This window comes from Seriola aureovittata, chromosome 14, assembly GCF_021018895.1.
Source record: "Seriola aureovittata isolate HTS-2021-v1 ecotype China chromosome 14, ASM2101889v1, whole genome shotgun sequence".
Taxonomy (NCBI): Eukaryota; Metazoa; Chordata; class Actinopteri; order Carangiformes; family Carangidae; genus Seriola; species Seriola aureovittata.
Window position 1 is genome coordinate 6,367,989 of NC_079377.1, and position 27,137 is coordinate 6,395,125.

At 41.9% G+C, this 27,137-nt stretch overlaps 1 protein-coding gene across 2 annotated transcripts in view; it reads left to right on the top strand.

Moving 5' to 3' along the window:
• thada (THADA armadillo repeat containing) overlaps positions 1-27,137 on the top strand; it is a 91,802-nt gene that overhangs the window by 37,299 nt on the left and 27,366 nt on the right. For both annotated transcript variants that reach the window (XM_056394671.1, XM_056394672.1), the window contains exons 29-31: positions 6,353-6,521; positions 19,494-19,597; positions 23,675-23,757. In XM_056394671.1, the coding sequence (XP_056250646.1) occupies positions 6,353-6,521; positions 19,494-19,597; positions 23,675-23,757 (356 nt within the window). The remainder of the gene's footprint in view (positions 1-6,352; positions 6,522-19,493; positions 19,598-23,674; positions 23,758-27,137) is intronic.

The window sequence follows — 27,137 nt, forward strand, 5'->3', positions numbered from 1 at the left end:
TACAGGAATGACATATCAATATAGTGTTGTAGAGTTCTTTGTGGGTAGATACTGTTGGGGATTTGGTTGTTTTCAAGATGATATAGCCGAAATGTTTGTCTGCTGCTCCATAAGCAGTACATTTAACTGTTTAGCCATATCCACGTCACCACCGTCTCTCAAGATGTTTTTAGTATCTAGCAGCATGACTTTATGGATGACGCTGTCAGAAGACCTTGGTCCAGAAGGAAATATCTCAACAAATATGGATGCATTGTCTGAAACTTTGTACAGACATTCATGGTACCCAGAGGATGAAAAGGTTTGGTGATCAGGAGGCTGACAATTGTGGTTTTGAGTGAAATGTCTCAACTACAAGTTGATGTATTGCAACAGATTTTGATACACCCACATGTGCTCCTTAGGAAGCAGGTTTTCCACCAGGGTATTCCAAGTCCCGGCGGTCTGCCGGGCCTAAGCATCAAGGAATTTGGGGCAGTTCAGTTGGAAACCTAGATATAATGGTTAGAAAGCTCACCAGAGACATCTGTTTGTTAAAAGGCTTCAGCAAGCGCCCCAGCCTCGGCTCGACCAAGCGTAGCCAGCTAGCACCCTGGCCTCAGGAACGCTCTTAGAATAAGAACAGTCATCGTCAATATGGCCATCGGGCAGCAGCCCACTGGGACAAATCTCGGTTCAGTGCCTACGTCACTCAAAATAATTCATAAAACTTTTACTGACCCTGGTCCCAGCATACAGGTTCCGCTGCTGGGCCTAACAATTTTTCTAGCAGATGAGTTGTAACTTTAGTGATACCTTAACTTAAACATCCCCTTTCTTAACACCATCATCAGGTCAACATTTGAATTTGGTCAATGCTTTAGATCCTGACCTGCAAAAGTAAGAAACCTAACCCTAAACCTACTTGGTTTTTGTTGGTAATTGTTAAAGTTTTGAGAAACAGAGTTGATGCATGGGGACAACTATTTCTACCTTGTCCAGATTTGTCTGGATACAGCATTCACTCACTGTTGTTTGACACTGTAGTAAAATTTCATTTAAAACAAATGGGACACTAATTACTATTTTAATTGCATCAATAATGAAGCAACTAAGGAACTGATCGTTTATCTGAATGACACCAACAAAAAAGTTGACTAACATTACCATTACCTTATGCCAGTAATGGATTGCTTACATTTTACTATTAGCAATTCTTGTTTGCTGCGTACAGATGGATGTACAGACACTGGATTACTTTGATACTGATGAAAGTTTAAAAAACGTGATGATTTCTAAGCAGGTCCTGGAGCTATAAGGAGTGTCTTTGTTCTATGATTTGTAAATGAAAAGCTTAGGTCTCTCTGAATCTAAAAACACATGTGTCACGTTTGTGTTCTGATTTGACTGCGTGATGACTCAGAGAAGGAGTGCCATTTTTGACGCGAATGGAGGGGCACATCAGCAGGCCGCACTGCAATGACTAACTTCCTGTTGTTTTTAGAACACCAGCATGTATCGGTCTCTTTCACCTCATCTCACGTCTCTCCCTCTATGCCCTCATTTCATCTCTCCTATGACCCCCAGGTCAATAGGAACGGTTACCATTTGGAACTGCAAATGTGCCAAGTTGCCTTGTGCAGCAGAAAGAAAATAAGCTGTTTCTCCAAGTTACTGATTAACTGATTCACCAGAGTTTTATTTGACCAAATCAGTGATTTAGTGACATTTATAAGTGATTCTTTACGGACCCATCGCTTCTTGGTGCAGTGAACAGGTCTTCAGCTCAGCACTGGTTGGCTGACTCTCTCTGTCAGCGAAGGTATGCAGTGCACAGATCCACCCAAATGAAGCCCACATGTTGGAGATGTTAAATATAGCCCAGCCCTAACTTCTTTGGCTCCAGCCGTGTTTCTCGACACTACCCCCACCCCCCCACCCCCATCCCCCAACCCATCTTCCCCAGGCATGTGCGGACGTGTCTGATGAGGTCGATGACTGTCAGCTCCCTCCTCCTCCTCACCCTTTTCTTCCTTCTCTCCGTAAGATCTGAGCCACCGCGTCCAATAATTAAATGTATCTTAGCTCCTCTTTTGTAGACAGGAGAGAGCGTCGTGTTAATAATTCTTCCCCTACTACAAGTGAATGGGAGTGGTCTCAGACTTTTTACCCCACTGTATATCCCTCCATCACACCACACAGCATCTTATCTTTATACCCTCTATTCCCCCTTGCAAGAACTTTTACATTCCTTTGCTTCCCGACCTCTGTGTGCGTCACACCTGTACGGCTAATGATGAAGAGAATGATGATGATGGCGATGATGACGACAAAGAGGGGGAGGATGATGACGAGCAGACACATTTATTCTAATGACTGATGGCTGCTTCGTTCCAGCCCTCCTCCGTTCCAGTCTTTCTATCTGGAGAACAGTTGGTTTTATCTCCTCCAGTGTCTTTCTTTCACATTCTCTCTTTTTCTTCTCCTCATCGTTCTCTCTCCGCCTTCATGTTAAAACCTCAGAGTGCCTGTATAGTGATTTATGTCCTGTGATATCCAGTCCAGGCATCACGCCTCACCCTCCCTCCCTGCCTTACTCCTTTCCCGTCCTCACTGTCTCATATCTCATTTCTTTTCAAAGGGCATGGTAATGCCCATAAACTAAAGTGAGGTTTTAGGAGGGACCGCTGTCATTTCCTTCCCAACAGAGATGCTGTGTGTTTCCCCTTACTGCTCATGCTATTATTAACTTGTTGGCTTTCCGGGACAATGACAGATTGTATGACATAACTGAATTCAAAATGTTACCTGATACTATACCTTTTAAGTTGTTAACAGTCATTAAATGTATAAAAAATATCATGATATCAGTAGAAAATGCATTTTTTGTTATCCAGCTTTAGGTATGGTTTCCCTACAGTCTGTTTTTATTTATCTTTATAGTATCAGTATGCAAATTGCTAGATCACTGCTACAAAAAGAGTTTGCAGAGTTTGCTTCTTTTCTGTGAGTCATAAAAAGCACTGACTTAGTCGAGTGCCCAGACTTGTTCATGCCACTATTACTGTTTATTTTGTTTTCTGTAGTAACAAAACACCGCTAACGGTAAATTAACATTTGAAGACAGGATAATTTTTTTTGCTGCAGGGGTAGTATTTACTACTGCAAATAAAAAGCTATATAGTGTGTAAAATTTTGAATGCAGCACTTTTGCTTACAATTGAATATTTTTATATTGGGGTATTGCAGAAAATGGCTTAAATCCCTCCCTTATGCTGAAAAACATTCAGTTGACTCAGTACTGAGAAACAAATTGAGATTTCGGACACATACTTATCATCATTTTTGCCTCATCTGTGGGATTGTTTGTATAAAGCAGGGCCTAGTGCACATGCAATGGGCAAATCTGTTATGGAATTTTTAGATTAATTTACACACTCTACTGGGAGTCATTTTGACCAGTCTCTGTCTTCCACCACTGGTAACAGCACCTTTCAAATTATTCTAAAACTAAAAATTATTGTAGACAGTGGTGAAAACTGATGACATACTGTATATGTGTTGCTTTCAGCTTGTGCTGAAACAATCAATTGCTTAGTCTATCAACAGAAATCAAGCTATTTTGAGTTTCGTTGTAAAGTAAAAGAGTGATTGTATTCAGACAGCAACATCGTGTCCATATGAATGAATTAAGCTAAATTATTGTAATCGTGTCACCACTTAACTTCCTAACTTACCCACATTCTTCAGTGACAGACTCCGTTGCTTAGGCTTGTTTAGCTAGCATGCTACAGTCTCTGTGGAGGAAACTTTTCTCCCACTTCTTCAAAATGAGGCCCAGATGAGTCTCGTCCATGCCAGTCAACAGTCTGCCTCCTGACCCCATGGGGGGCGGCCCTGTTTCTAAAATTACACCCCTCCAAACTGTCATTTCCTTTTGCAAAAGAGTTTCAATGGGACAAATTAGCACAGATAGTTAACATATGGGCCCCAAATGGCAGCTGGGAGGGGTAGAAAGTGAGGAGTGAACATGGATTTTGGTCATTAGACGTGTGTGTGTGTGTGTGTGTGTGTGTGTGTGTGTGTGTGTGTGTGTGTGTGTGTGTCTGTGTGTCTGTGTGTCTGTGTGTCAGTGAACTTCTGCGCACATAAATTCACGTGTACAGGCGTGTAGAGCTCAGGAATGCAAGCTGTTGTCTGTGTTTCATACAGGGACTTTGGTTGTCTGTCTGGCTATAGGTGTGTGTGCGCGTGTGTGTGGGGGAGGCACGCTCACAGCAGGTGGAAAAGCATTTGTTGACAGATGACTTGTTGCTCGAAACAGCCCTCCCTTTGTTTTAAGTTCATATAAATTTCAAGCCTCTTGTCTTTTATTTTCCCTCTCTCTTATTCTTACCAGCAGTCAAAATTTAAAACATGCCCATAATTATTTACACGTAGTTATTGGCTTGTTCCTCTTCCTCACTCTTATTTTTTTCTGGACATAGATTATACACAGCTGTAAGTTTGTGTCTTTAAACTTGTCTCGCCCTCCTTCATACCAAAGCCAAAAAAGCAAGCTTCCTTTTCATCTCTGCATACCACTGTAGTGATGGATAGGTGTTTCACGTTTCTCTGGAACCTTCTGCTGAATTTTCCACAGTGGAGCTGAGCCACTTGTTTGGCCTCCACATCCCACTTTACAGACCCTATAAACAGCCTGCAACCTACACACATCGCTCGTCCTCCTTTGACTTTTGCTCTGCATGCATGTATGCGAGTGTGTGCTTGTCTGTGCGCACATGTCACTGTACAGTATGTATTCTAGGCATGCTCCCTATACATGTGGAAGACCCAGTTGTTGCCCTGAACTGAAGCAGTGCTTATTCCTAGGCTTCATGTTCTATAACAGACATGCCTATGTTGGGCCTCAATATGTGACCATCTCTGTTCTGTAGACTCTCGTGTTTTTTTTTTATTTTTCATGCGTGCCTTTTGAATTGTAATTCCCATAGGCAACCAATTCAAATTTGTAATGGTCACAATAAAATAAGTAAATCAATAATTCTGGATGCTTTTCTTGAAGACCCCTTGGAAATTATTTAGATCCATTAAACTGATATTATTTCTGATAAAATTCAGTCTGATGAAGACAGTTTAGCTACTGCTCCCGCAGCGCCTCTGGATCCAAGAACAGTGACAGACATTCTGGAGGTCAGGTTTTGTGTCAGCTGTGGTGTGGTTTTGATGGATGAAGCTTATGTTCCTCTCATAGGTCGTTTCTGCTGTCAGTTTTGTTAAAGGATGAATCGTACTGACTCTGGTTAGTTTGGAAGGTTCATTCAGCAACACCAGCAGGTCAAGTTTTCACATATCCTGAGAAATCTCTCAACATCTTCACTATGGATTGGTACTAGTTTTGACATTCATGGTTCCCAGATTATCACTTCTGATGACTATTTTACTGAAAGCACCATAAAAAGACAGTATGCACAATATTATACTTTTAAGTCTAGTTAAATTTCTAGTTTTGTGCGGATTCAGAGAAAATATAATAATAATTCCTTGGGAATCATCTGGTTAGCTGTCTTTGTGCCAAGCTAAACTAATCAGCTGCTGACAAATATAAAGAAAAGTCTGTTGGGATTACTTGGCTCCTTCAGGCGCAGGCACTCATCCTCAGCCCCCTTTCATCTGTCTCACTCCTCCTCGCCTCATTCAGGTCTTGGTCATGTCCTTCCCTCATATCAGCGGTGGCGGTGTTATGACACTGGAGATGGAAAGACTATCAGCTTGTAAACAAGGTTAATTTTAGCCTGCACTCAGGGTGACTGGCCACATTCTCCATCCCCAGCGAGTACTGTAAATGACCATGTGTGTGTGATACAGACATCTGTGTGTTGGTCATCTGCTGGCTTGTTAAGCTGTTAGGGTTCAAGGTTTTTGTCTGTGCAACAGTGAAACAGAGAAAAACAGACGCAGAGAGGGAGAAAGATGTGCTATTACATAACGTACACATAAAAATAGTGACCAACTGTCTGAAATTGAATAAGCCATGGGTTAATGATTCCTAACTCGAGAATTTATCCATGACATAATGTGACTGGAGAGCAAAATAATAATGAAAAATAATAATGCAATACACAGAGTAATTCAATTATTTTCATAACAAAGTTACAGATGTAAATTAAATTGAACCCAACATTTACAATAACAATCCATGACCTGTGATAATGGGAAACCTTATAACTTTCTCCATTAATCAAACGTACTCAAATGTTACATAATGCAAGACTAAAAGGTTATGGTAACAGTGCAGCTATCTCTTTTCCATGATTTTAATAACTTTCCATGACACTAATGTTGCTGCTTTGTGTGTGTGTGTGTTGTGCAGATGTGGCCGCTCTGCAGTGTATCGGACCAGAGAAATGGCAGCTCGCGCCCTCGTCCCCTTTGTGCTGGTCACCCAGGTCCCGTCCACAGTTCACTCTTTACTGCAGGAGCTTCCTCCAGAGCCGGGACCCAGAATTCAACACAACCACGTCCACGGGACTCTGCTGCAGGTCTGAACCCACACACATCAACATGAAACAATAAAAACACTCATATATACATATGTATGCCAGAACATTGAGTCAAAAGTTGCTTAAATGACCACAAGTGTTTATCTAGTGATTGTAGCTTCAGTGATTGTTGGTGGAAAATGCCACCATATATTTCTCAGTGGTATGCTATACTTTCATACAAATGTACATAATGTACACACATACACGCCACACATTTAAGCTGAGCTGCATGTCTCCGGAGCTTTCATCTTCATCTTACAGTCTTCCTCGGCAAATAAAGGTTGCTCATTTGTCGTGGAGTTGACATTATTGTCATCGCCACTGGTCATGTGATAACAGGCAGTTGTATTGGTGGGAGGATGTTGTGATCATGGTGCTTTAAATTCACGTCACATGTCCTTTGCTCGACATAGGAGATGATACATGTGACACTACATGTTGAAACTCGACCAGTATTAACTCCCGGTCTATATTAACAACCTGCAAGATTTGCAACATTGATCGGGCGTGAGGGTTCAGCAACTGAGGTCCGAGTCGGAGTTTCATGAAGCACTTGGATGTAATCTTTTTCTTGTAAAGCACTTGGAGCTGCATTTCGTGTGTGAAAAGTAAATAAAGTTTATCATTAAGCACTTTACATATTACATGCTACATGATAGTGTTTCCATTTGTGTCTCATGAGGTGTCCTCAACACAGAATTTACTATACTCTAAACGCACTGAAGTAAAACAACATTTTTGTGGTTTATTTTTCTTCTTGGCAAACTGTTGTATCCAGCCGTGATCAGACTGTTCTTGTGTAGTCTGATCATGACATTACCTACAAACACACGCTCCAACTGCCAGTTTATGAGGTGCACCCTTATCCTCATTCAGTACTATCTAATACTACTACCCTGAAATAAATCCGAGCAACTATTATCTGATTTTATGCTGCACACGGCATGTGTCTGCCAACAGCAGTTGGTTACCTGGCTCAGAAGTTGAAGTGTTGCAGCCTGTCGCCTGCAGCTCTTCATCTCACTGTGGTTGCTCCTTCCTGTTCCTTTTCTACCTGCAACATTTCAATCAGAAAATGATGAAAATGACTGTTGTCTTGTTTTGTAGATGCATTTTTGATGAAGGATAGCTGAAAGTGCTAAGCTCACTGACAAATGCAGTTGCATTTCCTGTGACTACTTCATAATAAAATTCAACTCGTGTTTCACCAGTTAAATGCTTTTAATGTGAAGCTGCAGCAGAGGGAAATATTCGGGTTTGCATTTGCAGCAACATAATACAGTATTTTTTCTGGGAATGTCACCACAGACAACCAGTTCATGATACTGCAAATATCTAAATATTGCAATACTTTCATCAGTGGATCATTGTGTTACCTCGTTCTTTGATTTCTCATCCTACTGTTATTGTTAATGTTGTAACTTGTTATACAGACACACAGCCTTTCCATCATGATCAGTGCTGTCTGATCACAGCTGGGTCTCCTCAGATCCACTCAGGCATTACACATAATGTTAAACAGACCTGGGACCCGCGGCAAGAGAACAGCACCCGACCCGGATACATTTGACCATTGAGGAAACGTGGGTATGAACCCGTACGGGTCCTGGCAAGGGAAGATCTCCACACTAGATACACTAACACTCAGGCTAGATGAATTCCTTAACACGCAGCACAGATAACCATCTCTCTCTGTTCTAAATGATCCAACTTTATCTCCAAAACCTAAACCTTTCCCAACTAATAAAAGCTGCCTTGTATTTGTATTTATATCCTTTCTTAATAGTGAATGTCCTCTGTTCATAAATGAGTTTCTAATCCTTAAATCCTTTCAGGTTAGACTTGAGAGCTCAACAAAGAAAAATCCAGTCATCAAAGCAGTTATCATAACATGTGTATGTGCATACTTGCACAGAGTTTAGAAATGTGGAGCATCAAGCGTTATCACGCACACACTCCAACACAGACCCACATACTTCTATCTTTGTGAAGACACTCATTGACATAATGCATTCCCTAGCCCCCCGATCCTAACCTTAACCATCACAACTAAATGTCTAACCACTAACTTAAGCCTAACCCTCAAACCAAGCAGTAACCCTCTGACGAACCTTTGTAGTTGTGAGGACTGGTCACTTCCCAAAAATGTCCTCATTCTGTTGGGAAAATACTTTTTTTTTTGGTCCTCACAAGTACACACACACACACACACACAGACACAGACACACACACACACACACACACACACACACACACAGACACACACAGACACACACAGAAAAAAATGTCCTCACTCTGTTGGGAAAATACATTTTTTTTGGTCCTCACAAGTACACACACACACACACACACACACACACACACACACACACACACAGAGACATGCGCACACACACACATTCATCCTCTGTCAGTCCCACACACCCAGTTTCCACACAGAGCCTGTCCAGACAACGCGGTTATCGCAGGGTAAATACCAGTGTTCAGTTCTGTCATCACACTCTGACAAACACAACCAAACAGTCTGCTGGTAATGTCAACACACACAGAGGAAAAGGGGGATAGGGGGTTTCCCCTGCCTTTTATTGAACAACACTGATGGGGTCGCTAAGGGAGCTGGGGGCGTGGAGTGGTAGGACCCGGGCAGAGGGGTCAACACAAAGAACAAGAACTGCACCGTTTTCTTCAGAGTTTGATGGAGCACTTATGGTTTGATAGCGGTCTGGACTGCAGGGAGGTCTGCTGTGGGATGAAGGCAAGCATGGTGAGGAGGAGGAGCGGGAGGGAAGGTGGGCCTCTTAAAGGCTTAGTGGAGATTTCAGGAGGAGAGTGGATTTTAGTTTGCTTTCCTGTCATGGCTGCCATGTGTGGAGCCTCCCCAGATGTCTCCTGATCTGTTTCTGCATTCGTCTCCTCTCGTTCATCTCCATCTATTTCCTCTCCACCTCTATTCCTCTGCTTTCTGTCTTGCCTTTTAAAAATTCTTTCTTGGTATCTCTCATGTCTTCTGTTCTTTTTTCTCCCCTCTGTCTTTACATCTGTCTCCCCGTACAAAAGGATGAGACCATATGTTCACCTGCCCTGTGTCATTTACAGTCGAATGTAATAAATGTTGTAACAGTTGGTAGTTCCTCTGTCCTGTCATGTGGGCCCTGTACCATTGTTGTCTTGTCACTTTGTATTATAGCAGCTTCAACACAGAGCCACAACATGGAACACAGACATTTTTTTTTTTTTTTTTTTTTTTTTTTTTATAAAGTATATTTTTTTGGGCTTTTGTGCCTTTATTGGACAGGATAGTGGAGAGAGACAGGAAATGGGGAGGCAGAGAGAGGGGGAATGACATGCAGTAAAGGCCGTCCGATGCGGGACTCGAACCGGGGCCAACTGCAGCGAGGACTGTAGCCTCTACACATGGGGCGCCTGCTTAGACCACTACGCCACACGACGCCCCACACAGACATTTTTAATGTAACAACCAAGCTGTTAATTATGGTCAACATTTAATAAATGTGTAGTTGTGCTAAATTCATAGAAGGATATTCAGACATATACAGTAGCAGCAATGGAGGACAGGACAAGACACAGAAACTACTTAATACATTTGCATGATTGATCACTACCAGTATGTTCCACTGTACCTGACACTTCTGTGCACAAGGTGTTGCACTTAATCTCTTGACTATATTCTTGATTAATCAATCTATCATTTTGTACATGGTTAATTCAGTGTATTATCATAAAAGCCTTAGAAAAACAGCAAATCCTCATAATTGAGAAGCTGGAACCAGGAAATGTAGACAATTTAAAATGATAAATCAGTGATTAAAAATACATATATTTTTGCTTGACCTCCTAATTAGTTGTTTGACTAATCGTTTCAGCATTAACATGAACTAAACTAGCTCTCCAAATCACCGTCATCTGATTTGAGCATGGGACACAGTGCCATTAAAATAGGGGTCCTTGAGTTGTATTCAGCACCGTGCAACCTGACAGTTGCATCCACCACAACTGACTGATTATAAGCACAGGTCCCTTAGTTACCACACCTTTTGGCCAACTGCTAAGAGTTTGTTTTAGTCTTTTGAAAACAAAAATAATCTGTCCACGCTCTAGTGATGCAGAATGTTGCTGATGTGTATCCAGGCAAATCTCGTGACCATCTTCAAAGTATTTTTGTAGCAGCGCATATACGTACATCCATTTCTTTTATTTTTTTCAACTGTTTCTTTAACCATCCAGAAGAGAGAGTAGAGATGTACAGTACATCACACTCGCCCAGTCGCAAAAATGTCTGTACGGGATACAGCACAGATGACGCCTGCAGCCTTCCTTAGACATTTAATTTCCTTTTTCCTTCCACCAAAAGCACACCAGACCATTAAACCTCACACACTGTTCAGCTTCACTGGGCCTCCGAATACAATCTCTCTAGTTGGGCCAGAAGAGTAACACATTTACTATTCCCGTATGTTTCTACGTCACATGTCATTGGGTGAAAGTTCTCAGTTGTATGGCATTCATCCTTCACTCTCATTTATGCATGAAAAGAATAAAAATTGCTGCTTTAAAGGTGAAAGATCACTGTTATTGCACAACTGAAGAATTCATGCGCTAATTATGACAACATTTCACACAAGCAAATTATTCAACGCTGTAAATCGGGAACAGAAGGAAAAGTTCTAGTTTGTTCTGCCGGGTTGAAGATGTGTGTGTGAAGCCTATATGAGTCTGTACAAACATGCATGTAAACTGCAGCTTTGGTGGATTCATACAACCACAAGACAGTAACTCTAGTTTCCTCTTTTTCTTCAGTGTAATACATGGACCTAAAAACATTTGGTTAAATGTTTTATTTTTGGGTTGCTGATGGCAGTCCTGGTAGGTTTGTATATATCTGCAGGGACCATCTGTAACCAGGCTATAGATAGCAGGTGTGTAGGTAAATGGGTGGGGGCATTATGGAGATGATGGAGGCAGATATTTAAGGCGTGTTCAGCTGTGGGAAGAGGGTAGGACTGTCATAGAAGGGGATGTAGAGCTGTATGCAGGTGAAGTGGTCTAAATATAGCAAAACAGAGATAGAGGTCTGCAGTGTGCGTACGTGTGGAGGGGAGCATCACACACACGGCCACTGATGTAGGAGATAGTGGCCGTGCATGCTATGTGTGTGTAAAATAATCTGCACTTATGTGTACAATGAGGGAAGATGTTTGGGCTTCAGTAAAGTTGTGTGTGTGTGTGTGTGTGTGTGTGTGTGTGTGTGTGTCTGTGTGTCTGTGTGTGTATGTACATGCACACCACATACTGGTTGTGTGTTTACGCTGAGATGATGAAGACATTGTGTTTAGCCTTGGGAGATACCTAATGTATGTAATGTGTGTGTGTGTGTGTGTGTGTGTGTAACAGGTAGCAGATGTTTTTGCTGGAAGGAGAAATGACTTCCTCTGTTATCTGCAAAGAACAACTGTTAGTGGGCCAAGCGTGGAGCTGGGAACCATCACAGCGGCTGATGCATGCTGTACCACACTGACTCTCTCACACACACACACACACACACACACACACACACACACAGGGAAGAGGTCTGAAACCCACACACAAGATGTTTCCATCCAGCTCCAATTCCAACTCCAATTAATTCTTCGGATTTGAGTTGTGTGCTGAATTGAACAGTGTAAATCAGATACAGATAGACCTCTATTGTTGACTGACATTTGAAACCATTGTAAAACGTCTCACTGAGCAGAATTGAAATAAGATTTGGGACATCAAATGGTTAAGGTTTTTGAAATAGATAACCCTGAACGTCTTGCAAGAAATACAAAAACCTATTTTCACTTCTTCTAATATGGATTATGATTGCAAATTTGAAAATGATTGGTCTATTAAAATTATATTCAGGCATTCAGCATATCCCATGGCATCCATCCCATCCATTGCGGCGTTTGGTTGCATGATTGATATGTCTCTTAGTGTATATGCGTTGCTATACATCTGTATCTTTGTGCCTTTTCAATTTTTATCTGTAGTAGATGGAGAGATTAATTCATTTTCATTTTCTTTTGCAAATTTTGTGGCTATTGAGCTGGAATTTTGAGGGAACCTGGCCCGTCACACTTAGTTGTGATGGTTACTGGTCGTCCTTCGTATCTCAAAGATGTATTCCTTTGCCTAAATTTAAATGTTAAGTGCTCAACAAAGAATCAGGTCACACCAGAATGTGGCACTGTGAAGTTCACGTACATGTCCTCATGAAACAGGTGGGTCTAGAAGCTTGGTGATGTAGTGACTACCTGCTCGACGAGTTGATGAACTTCTGTAGCCAGAGAAGGAACTAACATGGTAGCTAGCTGGAAAAATTCTACAAATCCTAGCACTAATCCGTACTTCTCTGTAAATTCATGTGTCAAATTTCATTAAACTTGAACTTTAGGCTCAAATTTAATTCTTCTTCACAATCTAAACTGCTGATTGTGGTATTTCTATTGCAATAAATTGATTTTGCTGTGAAATTTTGTCTTTATAGACATGGTGTTTTGTCAGGGTAGAAACATCTTGGTTCTCCATTTGAAATTTTGGATAATAATCGTAAAACACAAAACTACCGGACAGATATCAGAGTTTGAATTAATGGCTAAGAGCAGCCTGATTTTGCCTGGTGTAACTTGAAGCAGCGCTGTCCTTTGGATGGCCTCAGTGAGGCCCCCGCCTTTGATAGAACATCTTAAAACACATTGGAATCACTTCCGTCAGTCCAACGTGCCCCAAACCTCTGCTGATACAACCAGAACTGCTTAACAAGCCCGCTGGACAGACCGGCACTAAACCAACCCGACACCGATCTCCACTCTCGACACGCGCCAGCAACAGCCGTGGCCCACAATGCCTGGTACAGGCCAGAAGTATTAAAGCTGCGGCTTGTGGTGGTTTGAGGAGGGCCAACTTGGCGGATGTAATCCTTTGTGTATTTCCACAACAGAGGCTAAATGAGAGTGAGACTGAGAGGAAAAGGAGCCTTGAGAATCAGGAGTATTGCTGTCTCCTTTTCTCTGGCAGAAGTGATGTTGGTGTTGTTTTCCCAGATGCATTCTTCCCCGCCGTCGTCCAACTATTTTCCTTTGGTCTGCTGTTACGACTGCAGCCTTTGGCCAGTGGTCTGCCTGGGCTTTCTGAGAAAACCCAAAGGGTTGAACCAGTGAAAGAATGTGTGGGCCTGAAAACCCCGACAGTGCCTTTAATACAACAAAAGATTGATCGATTCCTGAGGGAATCCTAGCTGTTTGCTTCTGGTGTCGGACATTAACCTTGAAGTTGTAACGTTGCGTCCTAGTGGGGCCACACAAGGAAGTCTGCCATGCAGTGGGATTGCGAACACGGATCAACAGCAACACAACTTTAGAGTTGGCCACTCTGTGTATACGATCCTTCGTCACTGCTTAAACCAAGGTTGAATGAATGTGTTTGATTTAAACACACAGATTAAAAGCAGTTACAACATTCCAGAATAAAATCACAAAAACTAATACCTCATAAGTTTCTCTACCAAGTCCTTGAATCTCCAAATCTGTGAGGGGCAGGGTCTTAAACTGGGGCTCCAGTTTAAGACCCTGCCCCTCACAGATTTGGAGATTCAAAAGAATTATTTTAACTGAAGCTCCACTTATTGGTTTTTTCAGGGCTTTCAGCCATATTTCATAGTCTTCATCATAGTTTGCTTCCTTACATAGTTTACATGATGAAGAACATGAGATGTGGTTGAAAGCTCCCGAAAAATATAGTAAGTGGAAATACAGTTAATAACTTTTTTGAATAAATATTGTAGTCAACCACATTTGGAGCTTTTCCCTTTGCTCTTAATATTAACTTTTTTTTAAATTATATATTAAGCTCATATGGTATTTATAATGAAACAAATCAAACTCTGCACTGGGTTTAAATCTTATGAAAGTATGATTCTTGAAGTAAGAGTGCAAAGAAAATGCCATGGTAATATTTCATTGTGGTCAGAGGTTAAGCTTTTTTTCTCAGTGTAGACGAAGTTGAGTCTCCGATGTAGAGTGACTCAGTTTTCCAGTGAAATTCAGTTAAAAGTTTGAGACGAAGAAACGGAGAAACAGAGAGTGAACTGACCCTTGTTGCTGAAGTGGCTCATATTTTACTGCTTTAGAAGACGTGAGCGCTAATTTTTTCGATTTTCAGACTTGACATACCACATTGACACACACGCACACACAGAGCTCATGCTGCCAACACAAAAATACATACCTCTCTCTGGACATAATGGAAATAACAAGCAGCTCCCTGGGGGCTCTTTGTGCTGCTCGGTTCTAACTTTTGACAAAGTAGTAACACAGACATATACATACCACTAAATGACTTGGTTGTCACGCCCATGTGCATATGCATATGTGAGGGAGTATGAGCCCATATGGAAGCTTTGTTTGTGCAAGAATACAGCTATATAGAGACAGAGAGTGTGTTTATTTCTTTTTATATTTAGCCCGTCTTTATTGGGATCTCTCTCTGCCTAATTGGGTGCGTCCACACTTTGTCTAACCCCTATCTGGTTTTATGTGAATGTCGATTTATATGTTTCTTTGTGCTTGTGTTTTACTAGACTGCGCAACGAATTGACGTGCAATTATTTGCACTTGTACTTGCTGTGTGTGAGTGTGTGTGCACATGTGTACGTGTGTGTGTGTGTGCGCGCGCGCGTGCGTGCGCGTGCGTGCGCTCGCTCTCTGCCGCGTGTGGTCAGTCTGAGGTTGCGGCAGTGGGAGGGACGGCAGGGCAGGCTGATAACAGAGTCTGAAGGGACCTCACATCCACCACCACTATTTTTACCGGGCCCAAAAGAGGAGTAAGGCTTGTTGCAACAGAAAAACACACACACACACACACACACACACACACACACACACACACACACACGCGCGCGCACGCAAGTCGTTAACCGCCTCACTAGAGAACAAGATGTACAAATAGGTTTTGATATTTTTCATATTTAGTGCTGTTTTTTTTCTCCATGAATTTGCAAACCAAAGTTCTTGATTGTTACTATGGTGATACATTAGAAGGGATATCAGGGAATTAAAGCTGCACTAGTAAATATCTGTATATTAATAATAAATCAAATTAATATGTCTAATGAAAGAAGTGATGAACTGTGATGAGTTGATGAATTATCACTGTAGTCTGTAGTCTCCCTCATCTCTGCTTAGCATTTTAGCCTTTTAGCAAAATTTCATTTTTACTTTAATTGCCAATGACTTTACTGTTCTAGCAGCAGCAGCAGGCAGCTGTTTGCAAAGAAAATGCTATGAGAAACCTGCAGTGCACCAAACAGCAGAAAGACAAAGCTAGAGATTAGCTTTTAATTACAGTGGAGCATTAAGTGGCTAAAGGGCCAGATATTAGATGCTAATGCTACATTAAAGTAAAAATTAATGACGGAGTGAGTCTCCATAAATTTTTTGGAAAGGAGGAATAGAAGATAGAAGAAGAGAAGTATTTTCTTACTTTTCCAGGATTAAGAAACCTGTCTAATTTTTTAAACAGTTATTGCTAAGGTCAGGGCCTTCAAAGGTCTTATATAATTGTGTTTTTGGCTTTAAAAAAAATGCATTCAGCATGCTTGTCAGAACTTTATTTAGACCTTGAGAGAAATACTGACCTGAAACTCTACAGGGCAACTTTAAATGTCTTAAATATTCTTAAATCGAATACACTTGAAGATATTCTGAGTATGTAGTAGTTACATTTTGTAGTAGTAATAATTCGAATGGTAAATTTCCTGCAGGTATAGCAGTTGTAGCAGCGCTAACTGTGAAACATCATGAAATATAGAGATAACCAAAAACATTTAGCCACAGTGAAGGAAAAAAAAAAAAAAAACTTGAAATCGGATTAACAAAAATGATCTAGGTGCCTGTGCTGCTGTCTTATCGTCTCCCATTCATTTTAGCTTGATCCAGTCCCAGCATCTCCTCCCACATGGGGTGTAGTTCTGTACTCTGTTTTTGGGAGGAGGAACGGGGAGGCTGTACTTTCTATAAATATTCCGGTTTTCTCTGTGCCGGGCTGGATTGAGCTGGTTGAGCCTCCCAAGCAGGGACTTCCCAACCTGGTGGATGAGGTGTAGCTGTGGAGTGCACGGGGAGGGAAGGAATGAAGACTTAGGGCTCTGCCACTGACACTGGAACCAATGCTGGTGCTGGCACTCCTGCTGCTGCACCCAACCCTTTAATGAATAGGCCTGTGCTTCTGAATGAGTCTACTGATTTCATAACTGCATGCAATAACACTGATCACTTTAATCTGCAGGTTTCAACACCTTTCAAGCAAAAAACAGCCTAGTGACATTATTCTGGGGAGTATCCAGAAACTTCCACATCACCTCAGGCATGATTGTTGTTGAGCTTAATGCCAGGTCAGAGGATCTGTTGACCACCAAATCAAATAGTACAATTTGATCAAGACATTTTTGTATTTTCTCAAATTCTCCTAAAATTGAACCTCCTCACTTTCCTCTTTTTCTTCATAACTCATGATTTTTCCAGTTGCATGCAGTCCTGTTTGGGTTTGTATGGTGACATTACAGTGCCCTCGACATAATGTTACACTAAGTTGTATATGAGTACGTTCAAGAGGCCACAACGTAGCTGATTTCGTTGGTATAAGGCTCGCCAGACCTGTCAGTACGACAAAATTGCTTTGCACCAGCAAAACAGATGTCACAGGTCCAACGTGGTTCATCAAGATTATTTTAGTCTGGTAACACTATATTGCACAAACGGGATGGGATGTTGCTGGAATAATTTGCTAATCTCTTGTCAAACACAGCATTAATCAAGAAATCATTGTGTCATTGGTCACGTGTAAATTTGCAGATTCACTCTTTCTACAGGTGAGCGGAAGTAGAAACTGTAGAGGCTGGTTCAGGTGTGATGGATTCTTTAGAACTGGTTTTTGACGGTGGAATTACTCGGATTGAATTTTCGGTTCGGGTATCAGCTCCAACTCTGGGGCTTTATAGGGTGGAAAAGCCCGTAGAGAGTGACAGCGAGAGGAACAAGGACCTAGGGGTGTGGAAGCTGTTTGTGTGAGCCTGTGGGTGTTGCCTGGGCGTGGAGACTGCAGGAGAAGAGAAGGGGCAGGCCAGGACTCAGTGGCCAGGCTTGGTGCTACGTGGTCGGCCTGGTTTTTCCCCACGTTGCCTTCCTTGCACAGCGTAATGAATGGCTTCCTACTGGTCTGTGGCCGTGGCCCCGGCTTAAAGAGTATACTTACCAAGGCCCAGAATACACACCCCAGCCAGCCAGCCAGCCTGTGTCCTGGCCTCTGAACACTCCCAACCACCAGTCCACCTGCTACTAACTGGCTTACTCTCACTCTGTCACATCAGCCACAATGACAAGAATGATTTTTTTATATATATGTATATGTTTTCTTTTTCTTTCACCACAAGCTGTACAGTTACCGCAGATCTTTTAACTCGCACATGTATTTCACAAGGATCAGAGCTCAAGCGCCACAAAGGATCAAAAGGCATGACACTCACTGTCCTCTCTTCAAGTTCAGCACCTATAGTTGGTTAAATAACACTGTAGTAGATGTGGGCAATTAACCCATTTAATCTTGTTAATGTTGGGTAATTCGGTTAATACTTTCCCCAATGCGTGTGCTCATGAACTGTCCCCTTAAAAAAAAAAAAAAAAATACCGACTCGTGCTCAGTCATATGCCTCTATCCCATCCAACTAATGTTAGTCTGGGTTCACTCAAAGCGAAGTTGGCGATATGGATGACACGAGTGCAAACACTGAGCCTCACCCCGAGCAGCTTATACCTAAAAAAAAAAAAAAAATCTTTTGGGCACATTTTGGTTCAGTCAAGACAACACCAAAGAAAAAGAAGTCAAATGCAAACACTGCAGTAAAGCGATTTCAGCGACCAAAGGTAACAACGCCAGTTTGTTTAATCACTTAAAACGAATATGAAGAGTGCATGGCTCTAAAAAAAAAAAGAGAGAGAACGATAAGTGTCAAAATAATCATATCATCCACTGCAGTATTAACAGGCTTATGTGTCTCGACATTATGTTTCCAAACTTGATTTTGTTGTATTCAGTTTGATGAGACCCATCTAATTCAATCGGTTTAAGACTGAGATGACCAGAAATCACACATAAACATTCATTTAATTTCTGTTCGATTATCAAGTCCACGTGCTTCCCTCACAATGCAGCATGTTTTTATGAAGCAATTTCTAAAACATAAAAGACTGCTGTATGTTCTACAGTTCAAAATAAAGTCTCCAGGGTATCCATTTAAAACCACTTTTTAATAAGTGTCTGCTGGTGTCAGGCACACACAGGCAGTGTCTGTGCCCTGGAGCGAGAACTATTTAAAATGTTGCATTTACACTGAACTGTTGTGTACAAACAGAAACATGTCTATGAATAGCAATGCCATTTGTACACAAGGTCCATAGATCCGCTTCTGCTATTTTAATTTGCCTGATTTGGATCTGTGTCTGTTCAAAGCCAACAGGAGGTGCATTTCATAATTTGTATAAACACGTGGATCACATGTTAAATGTTGTCTGATGCATAGAGATCAAAATTTAGAAGGTTTTTTTCACAAAAAATGTGTCCATGTTGTGTATCATCTTATCCTGGTCCGGGTCAATCCCAGCTCATTTTGGGAAGGAGGCGCAGGACATACCAGACATGTGGACAGCGTATCACAGGGCTAGTATCCAGCTGAACCCAGGACACAGACCTGTTTAAACCGGGTTTAACTCTTTTCATTTCAGTTGTTTGTGAATCCAAAACATTTCTGTTTTTTAGTGGATGAACTAGACATAGCAACATTGAGGTCAGGCTGATCTGGCTCATGTGTGAATGACAGTCCTCTTATGTTTAAAAATTCAATTGTGTATGTGTGTATTTGTGTGTTTGCAGGTGCTGTTTCTTCTGCGCTCCTACCAGACTGACTCACACAGACCCCTGCCAGCAGGAAATGGCATCGGCGAAGCCCTCAGTCAGCGCATGTGGCTCGCCTCTCGGTAATCCTAGACACACACACGCATACACACACAGATAAGCATCCCTCCCTGTTTTCCAGCTCGCTCACCAGAAGAATAGCTCCTTGTGTCACCGTTGATCCCCTCCCTGGCCGTGTCCGCTTCATGTCCTGCCCAGGCTTCCATTTCAAAGGGACCGCCTGCTGTCCCATCCGCCCCCCTTACCCCCCTTTCCCCCTAACTCTGGCCCTCTCACCAGAGATCGAGGCCTCAAGATAGGGCACAGATTACCTTGTCGGCCTCCTCCCGCCTAGCTGAGGTCAGGCCCAGGTCTCCAGTCTCCCCTGTGCCGTGGCCTACAGCAGATAACACAGGGTCGCTGGGTTAGCAACACTAGCCCTGCTAGCTCCGCTTGGTTACACTGATGAGCCTTTATTAAGATGACGGGGTGAATTCTTGCTCACCAGAGCGCGCCCACAGACTGTCCGTTTGATCACGCAGCCCCGCAGAGCCCAGCAGCCAGATCTAAGGACATTACAGGTCAGAGGATCTCTGTTTTTGGAAAAAGAAAACCTCCTTTCTCGTCCAGAACACCACTAATTTGAAGCGGCCACCTTCCAAAAAGGATGGAATGCATTGTTCGTCTGGTCTGAGTCAGTGTTTGGTTTTTGGCCTCACACCGTCTCTGTGTTGTGTCATTTTGGACTTTTTCTGGATCGCAGAAGGTACCGACGCTGTAACGACTGCAGACACTCGTGCTTCTCACAGCAGTTGACTTTGGCTTCGTGGTGCTGCAGCAGACCCAGCACCAACCTCTTAGAATATCTCCAGTGTGTTGTTTGGATTGTGATCAAATGCTTCAACTTCTTACAGCCTATTTTATAATGTTACCTCACATTCATACACACAAACACATTCAACCCACTTCAGAGGACGCATCCCTTCCCAAATCTGTTCTCACTTAAGCCACAAACACACAACCACCCACACACTCCCCTCTGCCCCTATCCCCATACTCCATCACGTGTATTGTGTATGTGTGTGTGCATGAAGTGTGCAAAGCATTTGTGTGTGGGCGTGTGTGTTATTAATATCTGAGTGATGAAAATGTGACGTCAAGCTCACACACTGTGTCCCTTGTTCTCACACGCACACTTGTGGGCTTTCACAGTGTTGTGGTCATACCCTTAACTGAACACACACATAAACTGAACACACACTTTGCACTGCCCACACACACTATTTGACTTACATACAAAACATAGGCCAGTATAGAACTTTTATTTCAACATTCACAAATAATAAACAATAATAATGCTATCGTGAAAACAGGGAGTCATCGGCTTCATAGTAAATTAATTACAACTTCTTCATTGATCGTGTGGCTGGGGGCATCTCATGTGACGGGTCCACATTCTTGGCTTCAAGGATTCACCACAAATGAAAATGCATATCAGTGTCCTGTTCAGCATCTTATCTTGCAAGCTGTTGACACAGTAATGACAGTAACTTTTTGTTTGATTTGTCATCCAATCACAGGGCTCCAGACTAACCTTTTCACTGGTAGCACTGGTGCTACCAACTTTCTCAGTTGGTCACATCAGCACATGATTTGGTTTCACCCTTTGATAGCAGCTGTAACACTGAAATTTGCACTTGGGGTTAAATAAAGTAGACGGGCCATTTAGTATATTGGACGGTCTTCCATTATCGACACGGGCATAATCAGTCTCACATTTTTCAGTGGAGACATCGGTGCCACCATCTCTCGTGAATAATGGGTAGGCGGCAGAGGCGCTTTTGCCACCCGTCGTTTCCCAGAGGTTGTTCAATATCACTCCTATAACCTGGGCACAGGTCGTGTCATTGACATAGGTTAGAATCACATTCAACCAGTTCTTCATCATTGTGACCTGGGATTTGAGTCAACCACCGGTCCAGCGTCAGCCACTGTGGTTGAAAGTATTCATTTTTCTTCACTGGCTCGGTGAATGAGAAACATTTCTGTGGGTCGCACAAACCTGTTGATTTTGAGAAAGTCTGTGCTCTGAGAAATTGTGATGAGCATTTTCACTATTTACGGACTGATTAGTCCTTTAGTCATAAATAATCAGCAGGTGAGTTGATAATGCACATCATGAGTAATTGAAGCTTGGATACTTCCAGAATGTGACTTGTTTTGTAAACACACCTTTTCTCCCCTTCCTTATACAGAGGAGTTAATGCTTGGCTTGCTTAGATTAGATTAGAAGACCTCTTCTCAAAAAGTATTGGATATCATGTCAAGAAATGTGATTTATGACCGTGTATATAAGAGATACACTGGCTGCAGAAAATATTCAGACCACTACACTTTAAGTACCTTTTTCTTGTTTTTATAGATTTAATTTTAACTGGATAAAATTGCCATTTTTGCCCAATAATCTACACTCAAAAACCAACATTGACAAAGTGAAAATATGTGTTTGGAAATTTTAATATCAAATTTTAAATTATTAAAAATCATTAACTCATTAACTATTCAGACCCTTAATATACTGCTTTGTCAAACCCCTCTGGCAGCAATCAGAGTTTCCATTCATCTTGCGGAAGTCTTTACGAGCTTTACACACCTATATTTCGGCAGTTTATTCCATTCTTCCTGACAGATCCTCTCAGACTTCGTCAGACTGGTTGTGAAGTGTCTGAACTGCCATCTTCAGTTCTCTACAGATGTTCTATGGGATTTAAGTATGGGCTTTGACTGGGCCAGTCTCCCTGTCCCTGCCACTTAGAACCCCTCTCGTAGCATGATGCCTCCACTACCTTCACCCTAGGGATAGTGTTAGCCAGGTGATGAGCAGTGTCTGGTGCTTACCAGATGAAGTGTTTGGAGTTGTGTCCAGAGAGTCCAGTTTTTGTCTCAGCAGACCAGAGAATTTTTTCCTTTATACTCTCAGTCCTCTGAGTCCTTTAAATACCATTTGGCAAACTCCAAGTGAACTGTTATTAACTCAAAGTGGCTTCCATCAAGCAACTTTGCCATAAAGGCCTGATTGATGGTCATCCTTTCGGCAGGTTCTCCCTTGACTGCAGAGGACTGCTGAAGCTCTGTTAGAGTGACCATTGGTCACCTCCCTGACCAAAGCACTTCTTGCGCGGTTACTCAGTAGGAAGAGTCCTGATGGTTCCAAACTTCTTGCATTTGAAAATGATTGAGGCCACTGCTCTCCTGGAAACACTCAACGCTTCAGAAATGGTTTTATATCCTTATCCTGATCTTTGTCTCACCACAGTTTTATTGCAGAGGCCTACAGAGCATTTCTTGGACTTCATGGTAGGGTTGTCAATGAATTTGCAAGAATTTCTAAAACACGTTTTCACTTTGTTGTTATGGATTATTGAGTGTATATTAACAAAAATGGAAATATTATTAGATTATTAATTCTACAGCAAGATTAGTGCAAGTGTAGGAGTCTTAATACATTCTGGAGCGAGTATATAAACAAAAGAAGCCTCAGAAAAACCCTAGTAAGTGTATTTTGAGTCAAAATAAATGTATCTAACTTCTGTTTAGGTTCAGAGTTTCACCCTCATAAAACCCTCATTTTACCATCATACGCACTGGAATCATTAATATCTGCCAGTTCAAAGCCAGAGCAAGAGGTATGATCAGGATAAGGAAAAAATAACGTCAGCCCAAAGATCACATTGAATTACACCAAATCATAAGCTTCGCACAACCAGTAAATTCATTGATTTACACATGTCCAGTGACCTAATTCAGTAGTTTGTGGTGAGACATGAGTCTGTTTGTGAAGATAATCTCTATCTGTGATCTTAATGGAAAATAGATAATCAATGACTGGGGGCTGCAGTGTTGCCTCCCTTTACCTCTGATAAGACGTTAAGCAACATTTCCTTAATGAAAGCCTTCATTATAAAATTCTTTTAAACACAAAGTTTGTGTTTTCAAACTCAAACTCATTCAAGTCCAGAGTCTAAAAAGATCAATTTTCTGACGTTTAGCAGATTTTCTTCAGTTTTCTGTGCAAGACAGCAGAACTAATTATCTAAGGTTCATTTGTTGAATGGAATAGTTTAAAGAAAAACTCTTTGTTTGTTTTCCTCTCTTTTTAGGCAGAATAGCTGTGTGGTGACCAGAGGAGCCTTTCTGGATGTGTTGGTGTGCCTCTGTGGGCCGAAGGTCAGTCTTCTGGAAGGTGAGTGGTTACTGTGTGGTTCTGTGTTTCTTTCACGTTTTAATGAAGAACTGCCAAACTACATGGAGCAGGACACAAATGCAACTCTTCTCCAGTTTCTCTTTATGGAGGACGTAGGCTTCAGATTCACAGCAGTCACAATTAGTCAGAGAATTTGATAGTGACAAGTTTTCACGGTCAAGACACTTATGAACCGCTCCTGCAGGATAATCCACTTCTCCATTGCTCTTCCATACTGTACATAAAATATGGCTGAATGCGCTGTTCGTATCACATGACTGTTCACTTTCCAATTAGGAACGTGTTTTTACCCGTTACACTGCCTTTTGCTCCACCTTACTCACAACTTACACATTTTATAGTTGTTCTGATTGGCTTCTAGACATGTCGCTCAAGTTACAACAGTCACAATAGTTCCCTACTCTAAACTCATGACACTGATGACATCAGCACCTTATCGTTTTCTTATAGTGAGGAAGGTAAAAAGTTTTAGGCAGATCAAAGAGATCCCATTGGATGTAATACTTTTTTGTGATTGTCTCTGATGCTGTTTTTACTTTGGTTGTGTGGCTATGTTTTACTTGTCTTTCACTCTGCTGTACTCAGGTGGCTCTTGCAAAAGAGATCTTAATCTCAATGAGTTAACCTGATTAAAACCTGATTAAAACCTGATTAAAAGTTATATATGAACAATTCAAGTGAATGAGAAAGAGGTCTCAGACTTTTGGACCACACTGTACATAATTCCCCGAAAAATGTTTTAATAAATGAAATCAATACTTTACTATAATAATTTATTTCACTGAATTTAGAAGTTTTTTTCAATATTCAATTCTGGTGTTGAGTGTGAAATATTTGAATGATAATGGTCTATAATTTGGTTTTAAAAATGTTTTTGAAAGAAAAAAAGTTCCTGATCTTGATTTCGAGGGTCTTTTGCTGATGTCAGCCAGTTGCTGGGGAGGTTATAATGTCAGTGAGCAGCTGAACTGTTTTCCCTCCATATGTGAATTTCATTTTGAATACTTGAACATCTGAACAGGCAACCTCACAACGTTTGCCGGCGAGGCTGTCCGCTGCGCTCTCTATTTAGACGGATTGTTGACAGACATCAGCTTCATGTCTCGGGTAGTTCAGAGAAACCCCCCTGGTGGTGTGTGTGTGTGTGTCTGTGTGGGTTTGTGTCTGTGTACGTGGTGTGGTTGTGTGCACATGTGCACAGATTGTCGGGGGTCTCCACAGTGGAGGAATGTGAAACCGAAGGCGAGCGATCTCTGACAGATGGTGGGATTGTGCCTATGACCCAGTTTATGGAGGAGTGCTGTACGGAGGGGGGGGGGGAGGCACTTATGTTTTCGGTCGGCCATGTGCTGAACACATGTTCGCCTTGACAGTGGAAATACCGGGGATTTCTCAAAACAAGCCTGTAGATTGAGGACCCGGCCTGGCCCAACTTGGCTCTGCTCCTTACATAACTAAATAAGCACTCTTTAGCTTACACACCTCTAATGCCTCTCTATTATTATCATAAGTCTGTCTTTGGCTGCATTTTCTCACCCTTTCTCTGGTGGGGTTTGAGCCCTCAGTGGGTCTGTCTTTCTGTTTCTCCTTTCTTCCACCCGTCATTTCCAATCCCTCTTTTCCTGTTGTGTAATTGCACTTTTCAGACAAATCAGATGTTGAGTTAAAAAGCCACAGGTTGGGCAAGTTCATATGAAAGCAGCAGGCCTCATGAGTACCTGGCACCAGGGCTAAAGGTGAACAATTGGCTTTTTCAGTATTACTTCTCTTTTCCCCTTTTAACTGGCACCCCGCATTAAATGGGAACTTTGCATTTACCAGCCAATTCCTCTCGCCTCTGAACACAGGTCTGTGTGTGTGTGTGTGTGTGTGTGTGTGTGTGTGTGTGTGTGTGTGTGTGTGTGTGTGTGTGTGTGTGTGCGTGCGTGCGTGCGTGCGTGCGTGCGTGCGTGCGTGCGTGCGTGCGTGCGTGCACATTTCTCTGCCCAGACCCTTTGATCCAGGCGGACTCATAAAAAAAGCCCCCACTGTTCATTGCTTCATCTCTACCTCCGCCAGTCTTCTGTTTCTCTGCCAGTAAAATGAGAAGAAAGTAGGAAAAGAGACTGACACAAATTGAGGGAAAAAAATCAGACAAAGATGTTAAAAGTATCAGTGAATTTGCTTTGATTTCATGTGTTTCCATTAGCATGGTAGTAGATGAAGATGGTAAATGAGTGTTCCTCTGTCTAAGAATCTGGAATCAGTCTCAGTTCATTTCCTGGTAAATCTTCAGTTGTCTTCTGAAAAATAGTTTTTTAAATCGTAAATTTCATGCTGTCAGTCTGGCTGAATGATTAAAAATGTTGTTATCCTCACAGTTGCACTCTATAGTCTATCCCAGATTTGACTTCATTACATATATTACAGCATAGGTGAGGGTTTTTTCAGGCCTATCTTAACATAAGACTTAAAAGCTTTATCAGTGTAAACCAGCCGGGGCTAAGCGCACCTCCTGCCAAGCCAAGGGGAATTTGGGGCGGTTCAGTTGGAAACCTAGATATCTGTAGGTTAAAAAACAATTCAGCGTGCACTCATGTTTCCAGGACTGGGCTCACCTCACTTGCTGTAATTAGCTGTCTTAGTTCTGTACAAAAATACAGCTCTGTTAAGATTTTGGCCACTGGTAGCACTCTGGAGCCATGTTTTTGCTAGTAGGTTTTTATATGGAATGAAGACTGAGGATTTAGTTGTGTTTCTCACAGTGTAGTTGAGCTACGACAGGATCCAGTCAGTATGCAGAGGAAGACTGAATAATGTTTGCAGTGTACATACGATGCAAATGTAAAAAATCCTGTGCTGTAAGTTGAATCTGTTTGAGCACACAAAAAAGTGTGTAAGCATAATTAGACTTCCAGTAACTAACTTCAGCACATGTGATTAGTGTTCATGTGTGACAGCTCGGTAAACCCCGTGGTTCCGTATTTGGATGCACTCATAAACTTTGAAACAAGCTTTTTTTTGTCATAAATATGCACCAACCGCTGCAATCCAATGTCAAGAGAAGAGCTCTGTATCCCTCCTCCCCTTCCTCCTCTGAAACACGACATCATACTTCACTCTACACATCACACCCTCTACAGCGTGGATCGGGATCAAGACACATCAAGTCCTAAAAGGCCTAAAAATTGACTTCTCAGACTTTAGCTTTTTCCTGTGGAACACTGGATAGTCTCACCTCATCAGAAACAATTCCGATGAAAACAGGAAGCTTCACAGCTCATAGACGAAGGCAATCTGCGATCAGGGGTCGTAACAAAGCATTTCTTTGGTTTGTACATAAGTCACAAGCCAAAATGTTTGGGAACTGGTGCCCTAGA